The 24,172-nt window shown below is 39.3% G+C and overlaps 1 protein-coding gene across 2 annotated transcripts in view; it reads right to left on the bottom strand.

Annotated features, from left to right (window-relative positions):
• The window catches only part of snd1 (staphylococcal nuclease and tudor domain containing 1), a 164,349-nt gene that overhangs the window by 34,058 nt on the left and 106,119 nt on the right, over window positions 1-24,172 (bottom strand). For both annotated transcript variants that reach the window (XM_079869438.1, XM_079869439.1), the window contains exon 17: window positions 18,699-18,887. In XM_079869438.1, coding sequence (XP_079725564.1) covers window positions 18,699-18,887 — 189 coding nt within the window. The remainder of the gene's footprint in view (window positions 1-18,698; window positions 18,888-24,172) is intronic.

Genomic DNA, 24,172 nt, shown 5'->3' with positions numbered 1-24,172 from the left:
TTCGCAACTAAAACACAAAACCGATTAGCATGCATGGCTATGTGCTCCCTCAGAGGGCTGGGAGGAGAGAAAAAAAGAAAAGAAAATCAATGTAAAAAGATCCATGAATGACAACAGCATTAAGCCTTGCTCGTTTGAACTCCTCCTGATTGACATCTGACAGCTATAACCTCTGACCCCAGCGGACGCCTACATCGAAGCAGGACACGGGACCCAACCGCAGAATATGACAGGACTGTTTCGCTACTGTGCATGCTAACAAGATTAGCAAGAGCGCAGATGGATCTAAGTACTACAGTAATGGGGAGGTGCACCAGTGTACTGCACGTTGGGAGGTATTAAACATGATTATACTGCAAATCTATTGATTTTCAATGATCATGTCATATGAATAGAACAATAGACATCCACTGCCCAATGAGAAATTTCAAACATACAGGTCCAGTTATGCTTTCTGAAATCCAAATAGCTTTATAGTAAGTCTCTTTAGTCTGAATGCGAGTTTAGTCCCCCTGAACCACAAGAAATGCAAGCTTTCGACTCCATGTCTAAATGTAGCTGATGTGTAGCCCGAGCAATTCCACATATCAATCCCAAAGCATTAAAGGGTTAGTTCACCCAAAAATGAAAAATCTGTAAGGAATTACTCACCCTCATTTTGTTCCAACCCCGCAAGACTTTCGTTCATCTTCGGAACACAAATTAAGATATTTTTGATGAAATCTGAGAGCTGGCTCACTCCTTCATAGGCTTCTAGGTAATTTCATCTGCCGGCCCAGAAAAGTTAGTTAAGACATCGTTAAAATAGTCCAAGTGACTACAGTGGCTCAACCTTAAGTTTATCGAGCGACAAGAGTACTTTTTGTGCGCAAAAAAAATAAAATAAATAATGACTTTATTCAACTATTCATTTTCTTCAGTGTGTGGGCCTCTGACGTGAGTTCAGGAGAGCGCCACGGCGCATGCGTGAGAACTAAGAAGATGACGCTCACGATCATTTGATGGGAAAGTGTGAAAGGTAAGCCATTCATTTTGCGGCACTGATATGTTTGATATGACTGATATGTTTTCTCGTTGGTTTCGAAGCCTATGAAGGAGTGAGCCAGCTCTCAGATTTCATCAAAAATATCTTAATTTGTGTTCCGAAGATGAACGAAAGTTTTATGGGGTTGGAACAAGTTTTATGGGGTGAGTAATTATTGACAGAATTTTCATTTTTGGGTGAACTAACCCTTTAAGATGAGAACTACCAGTGACAGATTGCATGTATTTTCCAGGTAAATGCATGCATGCGTAATGCGAGAGAGAGAGAGAGAAACATATTTCATGCTTATATGATTGTAAAGCACCATTGCACTAGAAGGCAGGAAAAAAACAACACTCTGGGATTTCACTGTCAACATTTGTTTCACTGGTTCTAATGTACGCAAGCACACGGGTCTATCCGGTGACAGAGGGCAGACCGACTATCCATCAGGCGTCCCAAAGTCCACATCAATCTACTCAGGGACGCTGACAAACACATCAACCAAGCGACCTACACTGTCAGCATCCACTTAACCTGCAAACACTGAGCTAGCGCTATAAACTCACTTAGCATAATCACACACGCAGTCATACACTCATCTGAACACACACAGAACACTGTAAGCTGGATAAATGCGGCGTTTTCCAACCCAACCAACTTAAGATGGGGTGACGTTGGGTGAACGCAGATGGGAGGGGTGTGTGGAGCAGAGGTGGACGTGGAGTCTTGGATGTGGTTACTTAGCGGATAAATTTATGCATTAAAAGTGCCCAGGTGGCATGGCACTTTGGGAATCAACAGCTGCGAGATGTCAGCATGCGGGGAGCTTCTCTTCAGCCTCATATCACCGACAGCAGCTGTTCGGATGCAGTGGCGGCTGCGCAGCTTATACCGCGGCTTACACCGCTAATGTCGCCGCCCTCCTGTCAGCCGTTACAAATTCCCACCAGCCTGAAATTCCTGCACGGTAAAGGTAAGAAATCACCAGAAACTCTGTCCCCCCCGTCGCAGCGGCGTTGGTGTCGAAATTCTAAGTGGTTTAGCACCATTTTTGTGGGGGTTAACTATGGAAATGAAGCCTGTTTGCGCAAAAAACCCAGGCTGGTTTTGAGGGGTCTGGCACACGTCGCGACTACCCACCCGCGCAGATGATGCCCCCAGGGAAACGCGGCAGCATATGGGGCCTTACACAACAACACAGACTTTCTGCTCCAATGTTGACTTTACACACAGCTATTAGAGGAAGATTGCAAAAAGATGACAATGTAGTTAAAGAAAACAAAATGATGAATATAAAAAAAAAAAAACACTGCTGACAAGGTTGAGCATATAGCCACTAGAATCATCTGATCAATCTGAAAATAAAACATAAAAAAAAAAGTTGCCAGCCACATCCAGCGTTTTTGATTATTTTCACAAAAATGTCATGGCCCCCAGTATATTTTGTTGTATGAATATCTGACCATGCAATATATCAAAAGAACAGACCATCTGCTTTAAACAAAAAAAGAAAAATGTATTTCCATTTTCCAATCCAACACTTGAATGTGGGTAAGTTTCACAAAAAAAAAAAAGCAACTGAGCAAAAAGCTGAGAAAATCATGTTTGCAGACCGGATTCAGAATGATAATCAAAACATAGATGGAGTAGAGTCCATCAACACCCCTAATGCTTGCACAGTCCTATAGCTCGTCCTGGGTCGACATTTCATCCATTAACATTAAGCAGTTTTAATTTATATGCTGTGTAATGTTGATGATCACGTTATTTTACATATGCATATGATTACATATGATATTGCTTGTTTCTGCATTCTCTTCGCATGTGTATTGATCAGGAGATTCCAACCATATAACAGAGAAAATAAAGAAAGCCAGAAAATTCTGTCAATGGTGGGAAAAAAAAGACAAAATATAGGGCGGGATTTTGTTCCATCTATTGGTTGTTGATTGGATGGAGGCGGATTTGAATGTTTGCAGTCAATTGTAAGAAAGGGGCAGGGTTTAAGCAGACTGAATGATTGAAGTCTGGTAAACGTTGCCATAGAGCATCGTTTCACCAGAAGATTAAAAGTCGCGAGGTCAAAAAAATAAAATAAATGGAACATAAGCATGGATAAATTATTCACAATAACATCATAAACATGCATGCAGTAAAGAGATAAGGTGAATTTATATTTCATGCCAACTTCAAAGCACCAGCAAGTATGTTAAAGCTAAATTGGCTGTAGAACAAGTGGTTGACTATCCTGCCCATCCCTAGACTCAATTTTGTTGTCCCAGTACAGGGAAGATGTATTCAAAGAATCGAATGCACTGGAGGAGTTCTGACATTCCAATCTGAACAAACCTCCTGATGTTTGTACAAAGCTGAGAAAAATAAAAGCCTTTCAAATCAGTATTCATTTGCAGTAAAGACTAGAAGCGGAGCTATTTAAAGCGGCTTATTTCCAGCTAGCCTGCCTACCTGCTGTCTGCCCACACTTCACCGCATGAAATAACCACATGCGACATATGTTTTAATCAGACTCCGTCATGACAGAGGGCTTCTGGGATAGACGCGGAATTCAAGTGAAGTCTTCACCCAAATCCATTTATCAAATAAACCGTGTTTACACAACCCTGACATAAAGAGGTTTAATATTTCCTTCTTTATGTTTCTTTCAGCAAAGGAGTCAGCACACACAAATGTGTGCAAATTAAAAGCAAAATAATCCACTTTATTTAACCCAGCATGTCTTGATGCCTGGTTGTCATGGCTACAGTTAAGCAGCCTCTTCATTTTCTCAGATCGAATATTCCACCTCTCGCAGCTTTGCTCATCGACTCGCTTGCATCTGACAAACATCGGCGTTTAGCTGTCTTTACACAACAGAGATACTGAGAAGTCAGGTAGTAAAAAAAAAAAAAAAAAAAAAAGGAGGAGGTAAGATGACAAAGAGAGAAAAATTGGACAGACATCGACAGCCGCTGTATAGGGGGACACTTATGTCCTGAAGGAGGCCTGGTAGCCCACTAAAACCAGTCACATCCCCCACACACACACACACACACACACACACACACCATGGCTGGCTGCAAGCCCACGGCACAGATGAGACAGAGTGAGGGGAAATACTGAGAAAAGGGAGATGCATGCTAGGAGAGAGAAAGAGAAGCGCATGAGAGAAAGATGAAAAGAGGAGGTGAAGCCTGAGTACGTGTTTACATAACAGTGCAACTCCTTGAGGGTAGACAAAATGCCTGTCTGTTTGAGCAGAGCAAAAGAAATCACTCTAGAACTCCTAATTCAAAAGGAAAAGTGCACTTTAAAGAAATAGTTCATCCAAAAATTTAAATCTCCATCATTTATTCACCCGCATTTCATTCCAAGCTCGTACAACTTACTTTACTGCGTTGAACACAAAAGGCGATATTTGGAAGAATCTGCTGGTTTCTCTTTTCCATGCAATTACAATGAATGGGGACTGGAGCATAAAACTATTACAAATGTGGTTCATACATAATATTTCAAGTCTTTTGAAGTTATATGATAGATTTGAATGATAAACGTAGTGAAATTTAAGTATTTTTCACTGAAAACCTTAACATCTGTCCATCTCCTTTGACCAACTGATTCAATAAAAAAAGTACTAAAAAAAGATTCAATCATGAATCTGAGATTGCTACTGCATAAATGTGTCAAGAAAAGCTAGAATGGTGATGTCAAGTTTTAAACTTTGTCACACAAAGCTATCATTAAACATTCTCTGTACTTAATGGAGCATTCATTGAAATTGCATGGAAAAGAGGGACAAGTTCAACCTTTTGAAAACCATTTGTTTTCCATGGAAGACAAAAAAATCATATGCATTTAAAACAATATAAGGGTGAATGAATCATGTCAGCCTTTTCAATTATAGGTGAACTATCCCTTTAAGATGTTCAAATCGTGACCATTCACTCTGACTGATTTACTGAAAACAGGAAGTTGTAAGGTGAATCTGACACCGTAATTTGATTCGGATTCAATCCGATCAATTCTTGATTGAGTTTCTTGTGCTAGCGTGTAGTGCAGTCCTGGCCATGTGCAGCCGTGTTTAATAGAATCGCAGGCTCTGAACCACTTCCTCTCTCTCTCTGGCCCAACACACACTGACAGCACATGAAAAAGAGCCCGCTTGCTTTTCTGCTGAAGAAATGGCTCTTTCTGTCAACGAGCCTGTGGCTTTCTGTAACAGCAAACCAAAATGGCTCTGTGTGCAGTCCGACACGGTTAGATTTATGTCTGGATGTTAAACCTACGGGTCCACAGGGGTCAGGAGGGGTCGTCATGAGAGACTGATAGCCTGGGACAATGGAGGGGAGCTGTATGTGATTGATGCTGAGGGGTCTTAACGTAACGGCCCGCTACAACTCTTCAGGCAATCGGATGTCATAGAAGTAACAGAAACACACACGCATGAAAGAACCCAAGGAACACAACAAACACAAATAATACAACCTCCACACTTGCCTACATTCAATGACAGATGTAACACCAAAGCCTTGAGGGAATTGTGTCAAATACATACCAAATGATCGGGAGAGAAAGCAAGAAAAAAAAAAAAAAAAAAAAATTAAGTTAAGCTCTATGGACATAATCTGCGACAAGCTGTTGATTAATATGGATTCATCCATCAGTTTGTCAAAAAAATAAATAAAATCATATACAGTAATGCAGGTACAAAGGAAGTCTATGGGACAAAATATTCCTGAGGGTTTAAAAGCGGAAATGTGATTAACAAAATATGTACAAGCAAGCACCAATACCGGTAATACTAATAATAATATAATTATTTAACATTCATTTGCAAAATTTTGCCCATGAATTAAAATATTATTATTATTATTATTATTATTATTATTATTAAGTTTAACTAAAAAACCATTAACATATGTTGTTAATATCTTTTGTTTACTGCATAATTTGGACCAATCATGAGGGAATTCTGAAATTGTTAAGCAACACCACTTAAACTTGTGGCTGAGCTTTCAAAACTATATATATTTTAACTTTATCCAGGAGCAATGGCTTGCTTCAGAAATCCTGACTGTAAGTGCATTACCGCAAAACAATTTCTGCTTATTTTTACAACCCGAGGAACGAGTCGAAATTATTTTCCTTGGTAAATCGACAGCATGTCACAGATGCAGTTGACAGCACTTAACTTATATTGAACCCAGAACATTTATGTAAAAATTCACCCATCACAAACCCATTACCAAATGCATACAGAGATGATAGCAATTGAAGCCTCTAGAGTAGAAAAAGCCAAATCTTTCCATCACAACGCAGTCCACTCACAAGGTGTTTGCAGCCATTTTGCTCACAAACATAGCTCCGCCAATAAATCAGCAATATGAATGAACAAAGAAAAGGGAGAGAACGAGTGTGTAAAAACAGGAGGGAGAGTGAGTGGATGCATTCAGGAAGGGAATTGGCAGTGGATCTAAGAATAGCCTCTCCCTGCACTGAGGACTTCGTTTTTTTCCAGAGCAGGTAATAAAGAAAATTGATGAGCCGTTAGCTGAATCTCAAAGCCCTAGAACTGCCGGCTTAAACCTGTCTACTGTGCTCTCAGGGGTATGTGTGTGCATGGCAGACAGAGAAAGAGCCACGATGACCTGCGAAAGAGAGAAATGCAGGTGGAAAGCGCGAAAATGCTGTTTGTTGAAAGCTGCTGAAAGCCTGCGTTCTCTGAGGTGGTCTTATCTTGCTGTATAATGATGGGTTTTAGGCCCAGGAGGCTTCAGACGCATTTCTGGACAACAACACTGCGAGAAACTCTTACACTTGAACCGAATAAAACAAAAAGCCTCTGAAAATTCGTCTCGTTTTAGAAGAAAGCTGTCAAAGAGCCTAAATTGATTCAGGAAAGTGATCACACGAAAGACTTCTCAGTAAAAAGCAGCTGTAACGCCGCTGGAGTCTGGTAATGGACCGGCCGCGAGAAGGGCTGTTATGACATGACTATGGAAAATGGGGAAGGACAGTAGCAAACTCTGTCAGCAAGAAACAAATATTTAGTATCTATTAACCAGGAATGAAGGGACGTCCCACCGCCAAAAAGCATCAAAAACACAGTCAGGAGCGTCTGCTCTCCGTAAATGTTAGTGGGCGTGCACAAGGGAAGGTCCACTCTTTTTAATTACTGTCGGGCGATTAGAAAGGACACCTGAAGCGACAGCCGAGTTGAGGGTACTAAACGTTTTGGCGGCGGAGAGTTTGTACTCCCAAAAACGAGCAAATGTCAGCAGGCTAGAGGGAAATGCCATGTGTGCCTGTGTGTGTGTGTGTATGTGTTTAAATCCACTTGCAAGGAACAGAAATGCAGTCTCATTCATTGCACAGACACACACACGCACACAGAGTGTGTGGATCTCAGAGCAAGTGACTTTTACATCTAAACACTATCGAATTTAAAGGACAAGTAGACAGTTTTAGTATTCCTTTACTGTCATATCCCCAGGCAGCAGAGACAGAGGGACTCGATTTATTACAATATTATAATATACTGTAGCAGTTCGGAGTCACTAGGAGTGCAAACAAAAATGAGCCTTTTCTTTTTACAAAATATATTTGGAACCTTCTGGAACAAAAAAACAAACATTTTCTATCCCACCTTGAATATGGTAAAAATACAGAGCATGGTCAATATTTTTTGTATTTTTTAAACTCTTTGCTACATATAATAGAGTATAAACCATTAATGCCTCTCACACAATACGACCAGGAACATTTATTAGCTAAATACGGTCCATTATGATTTAACATCACCTTCAAATCATTAAAGAAATCAGGTCGTGTCATATGATTTCCAGTGTTTTGGATTCACAGATTTGCCAACTGCAAGCAAATCTCTTCACTTCAAAGACTTGTAACATTGGAGGACTACAGGAGAAAGTACTAAGTCCTAAGTACAGGAAACACTACTGTCATCACGGCAGAAAAATGGCTGCTCTTGGTCTGCAGTCTCCCTGGAGGGGCAAAGACTCTGTGCAACGACAGGGAAACTGCCCTTCAAGTTTAGAATTTGGATTAGAAACTCCTCAACAAAAAAATAAAAATAAAGAAAAAATAACCATATATGCAGCGGTTGCAAACAATAATTTGTGTTCTCTGCCTGCATATCCAAGCATGTGTTCATCTGCAGTAATGCAATTAACAATGTCATATCTAATTACAGTCTAAGCAGACAAACACGCATGCACACACCGTGCTTCCCCATGAGAATGGGACTAGTGGAAGTGTTATGGCTTTCTTTCTGCATGGGTGAACCACAAACCTGCCTAAAAGAATGTCTATCAAGAGCCTAGAGGGATATCCCATAAACGAGAGGAGGGAGGCTATGGAATGGCCAAAGAGACAGGGTGACATCTCGTGTTTGCACAAGCCTGTATACGCGTGAGCCTATGTGCATGGTAAGTGCAGCGTGAGCTAGATGTCTTCCTCCATGTATGCAGATGCCTGAAAATCTCAATGCGGATGGATTTTCGTGTCTCTGCAGATTGAGTATTTACGCGGCCGATCTGTCACTACTTCCTGTCTTGCCCATGTATGCGCTCGCCAACTCTCCTTCAAACTGGGATTGACGTTAAGTGTTTAAAGGACCTCACGCTTGAATGCCGGAGTCTGTGTCAGTACAAAAGTATGACTGTGGGTAAATGTGCGTCAGATTTGCATACAAAATGGGGACAAAAAAGAAGAAGAAAACCACTAAATAAAAATAATAAAAAAAAGGCATTAATGAAAATCTAAAAATGCAAAGTTAAATTTAGTGTTACAGGATATAAAATGTAATTAGCTCACTATTAAAACAATACATGTAAGTGAATTGAAAGTTAATCACATTATAAAAATAAAGGTCTGCTAAAGTTACAAATAAATGGGACAAACTGCAGCAAAAGATTTGTGATAAACGTCTGTGTGTGTGTGTGTGTGTGTGTGGTTATGAAGAGCCCTGGCTTGCCTACGGGGCTGTTAAGAATTGCTTATGTGGTGGTGTGTATGTGAAGTGTGTACGTGAAGTGTACGTGTGTTAGGAGTAGATGACCTAAGCCCATTTTCTATGCAGAAATGCGCATCTTACATAATCCATGAGATGTACAGTATGGAATAGCCCTTCTCAGCTTTTCCCCTTTGTGTGATGAGAGATGATCTTTTCTTGCCCTCTACTGAGGTAAGCAAGAGTAGAGCACCTAATGTCACTCTCACACACACACACACACACACACACACACACACACACACACACACACACACACACACACACACACACACACACACACACACACACACACACACACACACACACACACACACACACACACACACACACACACACACACACACACACACACACACACACACACAATACTCTAACAAATCAAAACCGGTGTTGGTGAACATACATCAAAACAATTTCCCAGGAGGCACTGCTTTTCACAGGACACATTTCCCCATAGAATATAGCACTTTTTTTCTAGTGGTACTTGTGCACGATGAAAAGGACCAAAGACATATTTTGGGAATTACAGATTTTTCAGTGCAAGCAAAGTTGCTTTTCATTGTTAGCGTGACAGGATAAGCGCTAACCGATAAATTGCAATTATGATTAGCAAAGTTCAGGCATTAGTTAATGTACTACTAATCAACATTAGTTGATCCATTAGTTATGAACAAAACAAACTTTTATTACAGCATTTAGTAATGTTAACTTATAAATACACTATTGTTTATTGCTCCTTCATATTAACTTACAATGCATTAATGTTAACTTATACAACTTGAAATGTCAAAAATATATTGGCATAAGTGGAAATGAATGAAAAACTAGTTTAACAAATACTGCAAAGGTACATGTACTCCATGACACCGAATGCATGAACTAATGTTATCAAATTGAATAGTATTGTAGAACCAAATTGGTGTCTGTACATGCTATGCTACATAAAAATAAATTAATGTTTTTTTTCCAGATATGATTGCATTAAGTTCCTTATGTACTCTGAAAAACTAACCAGATTTATTTTTTTAACTTACTGTTCAGGCTAAACACTGCAATATTTCTGTAGGGGCTGATTTGTCGTTTGTCACTCTCACACACACAGATCAGAAAATGAGAATACTGATAAAAAAATAAATAAAATAAAAAAAAACACTCAACTCTACATCATAATCAGTCTGGAACAAATATTTGAGCAAAAACAAAGACATATGGCCTGGCAAGGATAGTGTTATTGCTAATATATGAAGCCATTGCTAAGTGTCACCAGAACATTAATTAGCCTCCTTACTAAAAGTGCAAAGAGAATTAATTACTTTTTTTGTAGGGTTTGTTGAGACAGAGAGACCCAATTTGCTTTCCTGCCAGCAAAGAACACTTGGGTGCGTAAATACTCAATTAAACTTTTGTTTTGCAATGGAAACCGTTGCAGAGATCTTTATTAGCACATTTGCAGGAACGCAGTCCACAGACCTGCCAAACTTTTAAGCACAACAAAACTTCTATGCGTGGGTTTAAAAATTAGAAAATAATCCATGCAAAAAACATCAATGTTAAACACGGGGGAGGTTCGTAAAGAGCGAGTATCGATAGGGGTTTGTGGATGGATTACGCTCATCTGTAATGTAGGGGTGACCTGAACGAACTCTTTGCGCTGCTCATAATCACTGCTTCTGCCAGGGGAGGCTCTGTCATTCCTATGTAGCAAAGAAGACTGCAATTGCTCATGAATTCAAGATGAGGAATAGGAACCACAGAGACGCCATGAGAAGCGCAAAGAGCTTTTTCTTGTTTGTTCAAGATTCATGCTGCAAGGCGTTTTGTTCTGATTTGGCATGGAGAGCACTTGAGTAAACTTTGCCATGGAGGAAACCTCGATGAAAAAGAGTTGCAAGACTTATCGTGATGAATTCTTAAGATGTACATTAAATTATGATACGATAACGCTCACACCAGGGAATTAACTGTGGGATTAACAAATGAGATACAATACTTTTGAAAAACTGAATACAAACACACTACTAACAAAATACTTCTGTTTTAAAGAAAGAAAAAAAAAAAACACAGATGAACCTTTTACTTTAGAATAACAACATTAAATATAATAAATTATACATATAAAACGAATACTATTAAATCAAATTTATGATACTTGTTATTGCAGTAGTTTAATGATTTTTTTAGTGGTGTCAAAAAGAAGGAACACAGAATATGTATATGAAAATAAGAAGATAACATTTTGTTTTATGAAAAAACAGTCTGTATTGTTGATCATAAAAAACTATATTGATCAAATCTCTACTTAAATAGGGACTAAAAACATAAAAATAGAAAAATAGTACATTTAAAATAAAAATTACCAGACTAATTGACCATCCTGATAAATCTAGTGTCTGAAGCTTTAGCAGGAGTGATCATCTTGCTTAAACAAATTAGTATTCCACTTCTTTAAGTGCAAAAAAACAAACAAAAAAATATTTATATATACAGTGGTGCTTGGAAGTTTGTTAACCCATTGCAGAATCTGTTAAAATGTAAATTATTTTAACAAAATAAGCGGGATCATACAAAATGCATGTTTTTTTTAGTTTTTTTTTTTAGTACTGTCCTGAAAGATATTTTACATAAAAGATGTTTACATAGTCCACAAGACAAAAAAAAAAAAAAGCCGCATTTACAAAAATGACCCCTTTCAAAAGCTTACATACCCTTGATTCTTAATACTGTCTCATGACCTGAATAATCCACAACTGTTTTTTTGTTTTGTTTTGTGATGGTTGTTCATGAGTCCCTTGTTTGTCCTGAGCAGTCAAACTGCCCAATGGTTCTTCAGAAAAATCCCCCAGGACCCGCAAATTCTTCAGGTTTCCAGCATCTTTTGCATATTTGAACCCTTTCCAGCAGTGACAGTATAATTTTGAGATCCATTTTTTCACACTGAGGACGACTGAGGGACTCAAACAACTATTAAAAAGGTTCAAACATTCACTGATGCTCCAGGAGGAAACACGATGCATTGAAGATCAAGGTAAATTGTACTTAATTTGTCTTCTGGAAAACATGCAAGTATCTTTGTTGCTTCCGAAGGGCAGTACTAAATAAAAAAATAACAAATAATTATAAAAATAAAATAAAAATATTAAAAAATTAAAAAAGATATTTAATCAAATATGTGGACATATTCGGTTCTTAATGCATCGTATTTCCTTCTGGAGCATCAGTGAATGTTTGAACCTTTATATTATTTGTGTTTGAGTCCCTCAGCCGTCCTCAGTGTGAAAATATGGATCTCAAAATCATACCGTCACTGCTGGAAAGGGTTCAAATATGCAAAATATGCTGGAAACCTTCAAAAGTATTTGCGGGACATTGGGCAGTTCAACTGTAAATGACAAACAAGGGACTCACAAACAACCATCACAAAACAAAAAAACAGCTGTGGATCATCCAGGTAATGACACACAGTATTAAGAATCAAGGGTTCATAGACTTTTGAACGGGGTCATTTTTGTTGATTTTTTTTTTTTGTCTTGTGGACTATGTAAACATCTTTTATGTAAAATATCTTATTCAGGACAGCCCTAAATAAAAAAGTAACATGCATTTTTAAAATTATTCACATTTTCTGCAAGGGGTTCACAAACTTTCTATATATATATATATATATATATATATATATATATATATATATATATATATATATATATATATATATATATATATATATATATATATATATATATATATATATATATATATATATATATATATATATATATATATATAGCAACATTATATAACTAATTAATGTCCAGGCTGAAAATCATGAATAGTTCAGATGAACATTCTCAAATTTGATTGGCCCAGGAGTCGGTGTACGCATGCTGATGTTTACAGCCAATGTTTTACATCAGAGACATCAGTCCTGCCATGTTTGTTGTCTCTCTTTAGCCGGCCAAGTCCCTGTTGTGGCAGAGCAGGCCTTAGCGCAAGCCTCCGGGGAGAGTTGCTGTGTCTAATTGGATAACTCTTACTGTGATTCACCACAGTGCTCTGGTTGTTCCTGTCTGACACAGCCTGCCCTCCATTTGTTAAATTAGAAGGCAACGATGACAGTGGTGATAGGAGCGAGGAACAGAATGGAAATACATATATAATCACAAACCCCATTTCTACATGGCACTTAATGCAATTTAGAGCAACTCAAAGCACAGGCATGACAAAAGTGGGAAAGAAAGACAAGGAGATATGCTACTCTATATAACTGGTCTAAAAGTCAAGACACCATTTACTTGATTAATACATGTTCCTGGTCTTACTGTGGATGATTTATTAGTGCATGTTATTTCAAAGAAATAAATCCTATGAATGTATACACAAATTAAAACGCATACACATATATACACATATATATAAATATATATATATATATATATATATATATATATATATATATATATATATAAAGTGAATCTCACCGAATGTCAGTATTTATTTCTTATCCATTACTCAATGCAGCCCCCCATGTCATCATTTCATAATGATATGAGAATATAATTATGAGCCTAAAACAGATTTAAACCAAGTGAGGGAATCACCTCTGAAGAAAATCTGAGTTTGGGAAAAACTCAATCAGACTCAAAACTGCAAACCTGAAAACTTCAGAATAGCATTTACTTTCTCAAGAACTCAGATAACCTCATCTGTGGCATGTATGTAATTATCTTGTCGTGTTTTATAATATCGCCATGGCAACAGCCACTGCTTCTGGAACTAAAATAAAACATGATATAAAAAGTGTTAAAACTTTATTTAGGCCACTTTGTTGTTAACAGATAAATTGTGATAGATTCATGAGCTCAGGCAAGTCAGTTTTCAGAACGAAATCACTTCCATCAGAGGAAATTAAAAGAGGGCCTTTAATTAAAATGCATTGTTCAACATGAACAAAATGTAAATCTTAAAGAAGGATAGCGAGCTCTGAGCTTTCATCTCCATGCTAAATATTAATGTAGTAAAGCAAGTCTGAAAACTCGGGTTCCATTAGACTGACCTGAGCCTCCCACTGCCTTCATTCATCCTTGGCTCACTCCAGATTAGCCAGGAGGTAAAAAGTGCCAACTCACAGAAGCTTATACTAAAGCACAAAGGGTTTCTCCCTAGCTCTGAGACGTACAATGAGCAAAAAAAGGGGGCACTTTTGGGTTTGATTTGTATATTTTGATTGTCTGTAGCGCTCAAGTGTTGACAAAAAGAGGTTCCACCTCTCACTAATAAACTGGTACTCAAAAATATTCCCCTATAACCAAATGAAATCAAAGATCAACAAAAATACTCTTTTAGAAACCATTGCAGACATTAAAGGGGTACACATAAAAGGCGTAGTTCACCCAAAAACTATCCCATAATTTACTCAACCTCAAGACATCCTATGTGTACGAGACTTTCTTCTTTCAAATGAACACAGAGTTATATTAAATAATATCCTGGCTCTTCCCAGTATTGAAATGACCGAGTTTTAGAAGCTCCAAAAAGCGCATCCATCGTAAAAGTAATCCATATGACTCCAGTGGGTTAATAAATGCCTTCTGAAGCGAAGCCATGGGTTAAGTAAGGACATTTTTAAAATATACAATTTTAAAAACTTAACACTTAATACTTTATAAACTATAATCACTGGCTTTCAGCAGAGAGAGTCGAGTTCTGGCGGAAGGGTGACCTCTGACGACGTATGATGTAGAACATTGCTCCTCTTCTCTGATATCGAATTCCTCCAACGCTTTTCTTTAAAACTTATTTTGGACTTTTAATTCATGACCGGGGTTTTGTTTTGCTCTGTCCTATGTGCCACCGTGTTAGTCAATTCTCACCTAAGCTTACGCTACACCTACGTTATATGTCAGGTCAGAGGTCACCCTTTGTCCAGAACTTAACTCTCTCATGAACACAAGTACAATTACTTTTATGATGGTTGGGTGCGCTTTATGGAGCTTAAAAAAAATCGGGCACTATTCAATGCCATTACAAAGCTGAGGTGAGCGAGGGTATTATTTAATATATCTCTAATTGTGTTCAACTGAAAGATGAAAGTCATATACACCTATGATGTCTTGAGGCTGAGTAAATTACGGGATCATTTTTATTTTTGGATAAACTATTCCTTTAACCACTGCAAAAGCATTTTTCTCATGTGACAGACATATAAATGGGTGTATTCTGACTGAATAAATTAGTGAGAAATCTATGTGCAAATATGTCATCATGTTACAGTTGATGTTTTATCAGAACCTGATTGTTTTGGAGGTCTCTTAATATAAAAAACATTTTCTCCTATCTTTTCTCCAAGTATTATAGACCTCTTCGGTCCAGACACACATGGACGACACGTGGAGGTGAGCTGCATTCACCCACAGTACAAATTTATCGAGCTTAAATGTCACTAGCAGACGGCTGCCCTTCTCAACCCCTGCGGAACCCTGTCACGAGTGTTGTAAAGCACACAAGAGCCTGGGGAGGCTATTAGAGCTCAAATCAACCCCCCGGTGACAGAATTATGCCCTAATAATACCAGAAAAGGCAGGAACAAGCAGACAAACGAGTGACCGTGGGAGCAGCGGACAAGCTCAGTGATGTTTTGAACAATGATGAGGATGATGATCTAAGGGAGGATCGTAATCAGTGGTGGGTTTGTCCCAGTTTTCGAGAATCATGGGGCGGCCCGTCAGAGCCTGGCTGAAGTTGACCAAATTCAGATTTGAGCTGACAAAGCCTTATTTCTCAACAGAAAGCTGACTTCTCTTCAGATTTGCCGCTTCATAATTAGCGTGTTGTAATTACAAGAAGGCTCTTTTAATAGCCTGTGTTGTGAAATGTGAGAATGCGGGTAGGCTCAGTGAACACTGGGTCATAAACCGCTCTCTAATCAGCAGCCATAACTCTGTTGCCCGGCAACCAGAAGTGTTCGAAAAACTCTGTGCAGCAACTGTTTACATTTCAGAGCAGTGTTAGCGGTGACTGCACATGATGCTTTGAGGAAATTCTAAATGGATTCCCTCAATCTACAGGGAAGTGGTGTTCAAAATAAATATGTGCAATGAAAGCACAAAACTTGTGGGGATCATGGGACCCTTTTTCTGCACGCAAGTAAACACAAATATAATGTAAGACTCTTTGGTTTTAGTGAAGGTTTACTAAGACGTCTCTGCTAAACAACAATGAAACTAGTATGAAGAGATCCAAACCAGGGTTCACCAATCTCGGTCCTGGAGGGCCGCTGTCCTGCAGAGTTTAGCTCCAACCCCAATTAAACACACCTGAACCAGCTAATCAACGTCTCACTAGGCATACTAGAAACTTTCAAACAGGTGTGTTGGAGCTGGTTGGAGCTAAACTCTGCAGGACAGCGGCCCTCCAGGACCGAGATTGGTGAACCCTGCTTTAGATTATAAAGTATTCTGGCCTCAAATGGCCCACTTAGATGTAATATAACTATTGGATCTTTCAATGATTCTGTGCCAAAGTCCAACAATGAAAAAGAAAAAGTACTTTTTAATGAAACCTCACCCATTCACTTTCTGAACTGGACACCTAATACGGCAAACATCTAACAACAAAAAAGTAAACAAAAAACTTCAACACCTGGCTGTGGAGGAGGAGGTCATCAAGATAAAAGAAACACTGCCCTCAGCTTTCCTTTTCTTCTTCCACTGGTCCTGAAGGGTTAATTATCTCCATTATTCAGTGGGGCCTGGGAAATTCAAGAATGGATAGGGCTAGATCCGACAACCAGCATCTACAGTCTTTGAGAACAATGCAGCTGTCCAGTTCATGGGTGGCAACTGCGTTTTCTCTCAAACACATTCACATCAGGGTGGCCTTGTACTGGCGGCACCCTCCAGACAAACACAGGGCCAGAGAGCAGGAGACTGGGGCAGAACAAACCAAACTTGTCGTCTTTGATTCACTGCCAGTGAGTCAATCCGACCCACTGGGAAAGCGACAGCACAGGAAATAAGGGTCAAACTGTGCTTTCCTCAAGGTGTCAGTGCAAAACATGCCATGCTTTGTTTACAGTGAGGTGACACTGTGGCAGAGAGGTGTGCAAGTGAGTGTGCAGATGCGAGTGCCTGTGTGTATATCCAAGGGAGTGTAAACAAGCAAGATTGACTTTTTAAGCCAGACAGATGTTCAATCAGAAGGGAAGATCTATGTATGCACATTTCATACTGGTCGCCATTTTCACAGGGGATGGAAGCCGATAACACTGTCTTTGAAAGAAAGATGTGGCTATATGTTTTGGGACTTTGTGCAATATTTTGTAGAGGCGAGAGTTAGAGATATGAGAGAGATGAAAAAAATGATAGATTTGACAAGGAAGACAGAAACAGGCTCTTCATCGCCTTGGGCCGTAGATCATTTTGCTATCAGCACGGAGCCACTCTCTCTCACCAAATGAGGGATAGAGGACAGAAGAAAGAGGTGCTTGGAGTTTTGTTTGTCCACCAGAGCTTTTGCTTTCCGTTTCGGCCATAATGAAAATGAAGAGAGAGATTGAGATCAGGAATGAAGAGGGTTTCATCAATCAAAGCTTAGTGGGGAGAAGAGAACAAAACTGATAGTGCCAAAGACATAGCCCTGTGGCACCCCCTGAGCTACATACTCATTCCTGTGCCTTTTGTCCAGCTCCCACAGTTATTTGATGTCTGGTGTCCATTTGTTCTACCTGAACTAATGCAACATGACAACAGATTTGTGTATTCTCTTTGTTCACATATACACTGGATGACAGGCTCTGGCCACAGCTCTAGGAGCTCAAGGCATGCTGGGCAGAAAAGAGATGATATTTATTACCAGAGTGGAGCTGGAAGATATATGGAATAATAAGCAATGAATCTCTTTGCTAGTCAGATGCAGGCAGGATACATCTGAATTTCTGATCGTGACTGAGTGAAGACTGAAGATCCATTCCAAAACCTAGTGGGCAGTCCTGCTTTGTATTGTCTACATAGGCAGATACCCCTCTACGGCAACATCCTTAATGAAATGGAAACTCGTAAAGGATTGATTAGAAACAGTGTGTGGCGCACATAGATTCCAAAATTGATTCCAACAGGATCTGTTGTTAGCATGTTGCTAACCTAACATCTGACAATCTAAACATAGGAGAAAACAAAACAAAACATGCAGTACATGAATATTGGGTCAAATACTCAATATTCATTTAGATTTATCATAATCAATATCTTTCAGTCTTTGAAAATAAATACATTTATAACCATTTAGTCTTGTCCACAACTGTGCTTTTTGCAATGGATTCTGGGGTTGCCCTCAATGACAAAATATTGATTTGAACCTTTCTGATGTTAAAGTAGGTAAGCCTTTTGTTTAAGAATATAAATAGCTGACTGGAATATTGCCAAAATGGCCGTAGTGTGAACTGGTTTGCCTTAAAAAGGTTCTGGTGCTGCCTTACATATGGGCCAAAAGAAGGTATCTTAAAAGACAACATAACACTGCTGTCTGCCTACTGTGTTTGCACAGGTTGTGTGCCAGAAGAGCGCCAATGATGCTTTAAAACGCTGCTTAGGTGGTTTTGGAACAGAGCCTGGGTCTGCATGAGAGATTCTGGAATTCCACCAAACTCACCTTCTCTTTCCTCTGTCTGGCGGTTTCCTCCACAGATATCAGACTCTTGTAGTAGGAGCTTCTCTCAGCAGTGAAGTGGACCTTAGACAGGGCGTTCTCCACCAGAGCCACGGAGAGATTCACGCCCTCGATATGAAGCCAGCCAATGAAGTTCCCTGCTTTATCCATGCTCTCCACCTCCACTTCCACCTAGGAGAAAGAGAGAAAGACAAAAAGGCAAAAGAGTGAGTTAATGTACTATATCTGGGATTAGCTGAGATTCCATTACTGTGGCGGCAGAGAAAGAGACTTTGTCTTAAATAGACAGATCACTGGAGGAGACCGAGCTATCTATTGATCGTCCAGACGGCTCGTTCTTCAGGCAACTTAGGGGGCCTTCAGCATACCCCCACTCATCTCATACACTCACACAAACACACTTCCTGTCCCTGACATCACTGCTGGGCACGTCTTTCTCGCACAATTAAACGTGAGGTCGAGATTCAGCCTGGCGCTAACCTGCCTGACATTCTCAATTAAAGCGGTGACACCAGGGAACACACACCGCTAATATATTACATTTGTCTCCGAGCACTGAGGCTGTTTATTGGCTAGTGATCAAAGACAGCAGGAAAGGACAAAAAGAGTGCATTTCAAAGAAAGACAGAATGAAAGAGAGAAGGAAAGATGAGGGAAAAAAAATTATCATTTTAAATATTAACCAATTACTAAGAGAAAATATGCAAGGATGAATTCTCTTCACTGCTTCTTCACACCTAAAACACAGAGCAAGAAAACGACACTGTGACGCATCAAGATTTTGGTGACGTCTCAGAAAATCTAAAAGCTCTAATCAAAGCAACCTAGTGACAATGTCTTGTTAATTACAATGATTATAGTGAACTCGATTGCTTAAGAAACTAGATCTTTGCATTTTCTGAAGAAAATTATGCTAGGGTCTTGTGAGTGGTTGCAAAGCAGTTGCTAAGGTGTTCAGAATTTTTTTGTGTGTTACTACGCAATGGTTGCCAAGTGTTGCATAGTGGTTGCTAGGGTGTTCTGAATGCCATCTTGTGTGTTAGTATGCAGTCGCTAGGGTGTTTTGAGTGGTTTCTAAGCATTGCTAGGTGGCTACTAATGTGTTCTGATAGTTTTCAAAACATTACCATGCTGTTATCATGACAATTTGGGTGGTTTCTAAGTGTTTCTAGGTGGTTGCTATGTCTCTGTAACTCTGATTCCTAGATGTTTCCACTGTTTTAATGTCATGAAAAACTTAGGGATGACTTGGAGATGCACCAAACTTCAATACTAAAATTTAAAGGCTGCCTTAGCAAGCACCACTGAAAATGTACGCCCCCAAATAATCGGCCTCAACTATTGCGATCCATCAGAAAAGCAACATCCACATTGTGTAAGTGTGTGTTGCTGAAATAGGTTTGTGAGAAACAGGCAGGTGTTGTGAAGAGACACTCCAAGAGTCAAACGATTAAGAGTGCGGTTGTTCAGCCAGGAAGTCCCTTGGGAAATCTGCTGGGAATTACTTTGGAGGCAGAGGCTGCATACGCAGGGAGAGTAAAAGCTTTTTAATGAGGGCATAATCGGCACTTTGATTAAACACAAGAATGACAACCAACCTCACATTATGGGGACAAACAACTAGCCTCCCACTCTGGCCCTGGTTGGCAGCAAACTAATTCTCTACACACAAAAGGTAATGGCTCCAGCCGGGTTCATGCTCAAAATGTTCCGGTAATCTTGGTTGGCCTTAGCCAGAGGGCTAAATGTATTTGGTCTGGCACAGCCAGCTTTACGCACCGTGTACTTTGCTGTTAGAACAGAGAGCAGAGTTGATCAGAGTGAACCAGTCTAGTAAACAGGTTTTCATTAGTAATGATCTGATGATGTTAAACCAGAGTTTTGTAATTAAATGATGCTGGTTTATAGTGGGGTGCTGCCAGGGAGTTGCTCTGGATTTGCTGAGGTGCTCGGGGTAGTTTTAGCATGTTTCTGTGAGGTTGATAGCATGGTTTTTGGTGGCTGCTAAGTGGATACTTACTGTTAAATGCACCCACCATCAAATTTCAATTACATTTGGTCCATAACATGCATGCTTTAGATTTCAGAGACTGTTTTGCACAGAAGATGAGTCTCTCAGATAGAGATCATAGACTGGGCGGCTCTCTGCTAGCCTCCTGCGTTATATAATCAAGTCTTTAGATGGGAGCGCTGTCTTCCTCAATGTCAGACAAGGGGGTTTTAGACATGCTTTGGCAGCACATGCTGCAGGATAGTCCACAATTCTCTCTTTAGTGTGTCTGTTTAATCTGTCCACCAGCTCTAATGCATCCTAGTCATCAACACATCACATGATGCTTTATTCCCATGACAGTTAAACCTTCAGAGACCCATGAATAAATATTCACAATGTGTTTATTTTATCATTAAATGTGTTTTAGGAAGTGATTAATTATAAAAACCTTTAATAAAAAAAAAGTATATAGACAACTGAATAAGCCTTTCTCTTGAAATAAAAAATTTCAGGGCATGCAAGCATTTTTTCAAAATGTAAAACACTTACTATAATAATAGATAGATAACAATAAATAAATTTGTTACAAAAGTGTTATGTATTGTCACATAGCTAGTGCCTTTTGGTGTGACTTTAACAAGCTGTGGAAGTGAATACACATTTTCCCACCAAAACTGTTGTGATGCATTTCAGAGTGTCAGCTACTGCTATGTTTTATCACCCATTTTAATTAAAATGAGGTAATATTAATAGCCTTTACACAAATGTTGCAATTCTGCTACACATGGTCTCTGAGGCTTAAAGTTCTTTGTGAGGGGAGAGAGTGAGTAAGAGAGAAAAACATATGGTCTTTATCTTGGTAAATAGATTTAAAATCTCCAGCTTATACAAATACAAGGTCAAACTCAACGTACTCGCCTGCAATTCGGAGAAAACGCCAAATGTTTCATGTAAAGCTTTAATAAAGCAATATACAATTACATGAGCTTAATCTGAATGGCCCCAAAACCAAAAGATTAATATCTTTGCGGTATTCTTTCCTGGCACAACACCATGACTCATACACACAAAGACAACATGGATAAACAGAGAAAAATGTTTCAGTGTGATCAGGGAGCCGCAGAAAAGCTTTCCACAGGGATCGTGTAAAATATATCACAGACGATTTTCAAACGCCTATATTGATGGCTCAAGCTTTCGTTCATCCAGTGCGGTGCATTACCGCATTTACAGTACTAATTTACCATCATAAAGTAACTCTGGAGTCAGCCATGCTGAAAGATTGGACGGTTAGTGTGACGTTTCGGTCATAATTGGCAAGGGACGCTAAACCCCACTTGTATACTCTTAGCAATCACAACTATGTGAGTTTGTTATGAGGAAAATGGCAGCATTGGGTTCCAAGTAAATAGCTAGCCATTTAAAAAGATGCTAGCCATTTAAATGTCATTTTAAACGTCTAGAAAAGCAACCTGTTACTTACTTACTATTTGATAAAAATTACACCAAACTTGAGCAACAAGATTCTGCCCACCCTACATAGGCAACAGACTTAATGAGCAGAAATGTTGCTGTATTATAAAACAGTGAATGGACATGATGGACATGCTAGCAGCTATTTGCTAAAAATGTGTTTTAGTGCGAAGATGTGAAACACTTCTTTTTCCCCCTCATTAAAACACTAACACAAACTCAATAATGGACCCTAGAGTGAAATTGGGTGTGTGACAGACTGTAGGTGGATGACCACGTGTTTTGCTGGGTGCCCACACTGATCGATGCATTGAACATCCGCTCATCCTACACAGAAACAGGAAAACACCAGCATGGAAAGAGCAGGCGGAGTCTCGGATAGCTGGCCCAGATGGCTCCCAGCGGAGGTTTCCAGAGCCACTATGGCTCCCTGTGGATGGAGCGTTTGAGCCAACATGGCTCCCGCTGGATCACAAATGGCTTCTGCAAGTGTGAAAAATGCCGCACAGAGGAGAAACATTAAAACAGAGAGAGATTGATTTCCAGTGCGGCTCGCTTTTAGAGGAAAAATGGGCCCTTCCCACTTCAGATGGGTCACCGTGAGGGATGATATTAAATTTAAGAGCTGATGGTCACAAGAAAGGATGACGATACAGCAAAGACTCATAACAGATAGATAAATCTGCATTAATTTAAAGCTTCAACCTGCTTAACCTTGCCTGAGAGCATCCCTACAAATGATATACAGAATCCCCAAACAGTAAACACACTCCCGGAGTAATATACACACTCTCAAGACCCTTGCTTTTAATCACCGGAAAGCCCTTCACAGACTTTAAATCTCATTTTATGGCATGGACCAATTACAGAAGGCGTCTCTCTCTTGCTCTGTAACTCAAAGCCCAACATGAAGTACAGGAAGGATATCCTGACATGACTGTGCTACTATAGCCCATTAAGTCTTTGAAAACAGGTGACATACAGGATTTAGCATTAATTTGTGACATTCATTTGCATATGTAAGCAGCACATGCCTCCTTTCATTTTCATTAAATTAATAACACCTAATTATGAATAAAGTGTCCTGCTGTGAAGGTACTTTAATACCTGCTCTGAGTGAGGGAAGGCATCTGACACACTAGTATTGGCTGATAGACTGGGTAGAATTAAGTCTGAGTACAAGATTGAGAACACTTCAAAAAGTGCTGGTAGGGATAGGGAGTCAATAATTGTAATAATAAAAAAATAAATGATTATTATGACTGATATTAATCTATAACCAAAAAACTGTCCTGATGTCCATTATAACATGACTATTAAGATCGCTTCAAGCTGAAATCAGGAGAGAAATCCAGTGTTGACATCAGAAGAAGTGTGTGTGTGAAACATTAATACAAACAGTAAAATATTAAAACAGTTTTATGCTGCCCATAGAAGGCATCTGTATAACAAAAACTCCTCTCACTCAACTAAGTGTTTCAAACACTTCATTTATTGGCTCACACAGACTGAGAAAACAGTGTGCTTTGTGAGTAGAAGAACATGCAGTTTTATTTATGCGAGTGTGTGATGGTCAATGAAGGTGAACTTTCCCGGGTGTGCAGTAGCTTAGCTCACACAAGACAAACTCGTGGGGTGAGAGGTGGAGAATGTGTGTATCTGTGTGTGTGTATTGATTAAGCTTCAGGGCACATACATCAGAGTCACAGTCATGCTGTCTGAACACAATTTCTCAAACATGGGACATATTATGAGCATGGAAAACACATGACAGGCGGCCCATCACAAACACACACACACACATCCAGCTCAATGAAACCTTTTTCCAATTGCCACTTTTAACTGATAACTGACGCAACAAATGTTCCACCCCGATTAAAACTGCCATCCATTTCAACTCAAATCTCAATATGTAAAATTAAAACCTCTCTTGCTCTCTTTCATGCGAAATTGTCTAAATTATGGATCATTTAAAAGGGCCAAAGTAGAT

This window comes from Squalius cephalus (assembly GCF_949319135.1).
Source record: "Squalius cephalus genome assembly, chromosome: 4".
Classification (NCBI taxonomy): domain Eukaryota; kingdom Metazoa; phylum Chordata; class Actinopteri; order Cypriniformes; family Leuciscidae; genus Squalius; species Squalius cephalus.
This window is presented reverse-complemented; position numbering and strand designations above follow the sequence as displayed.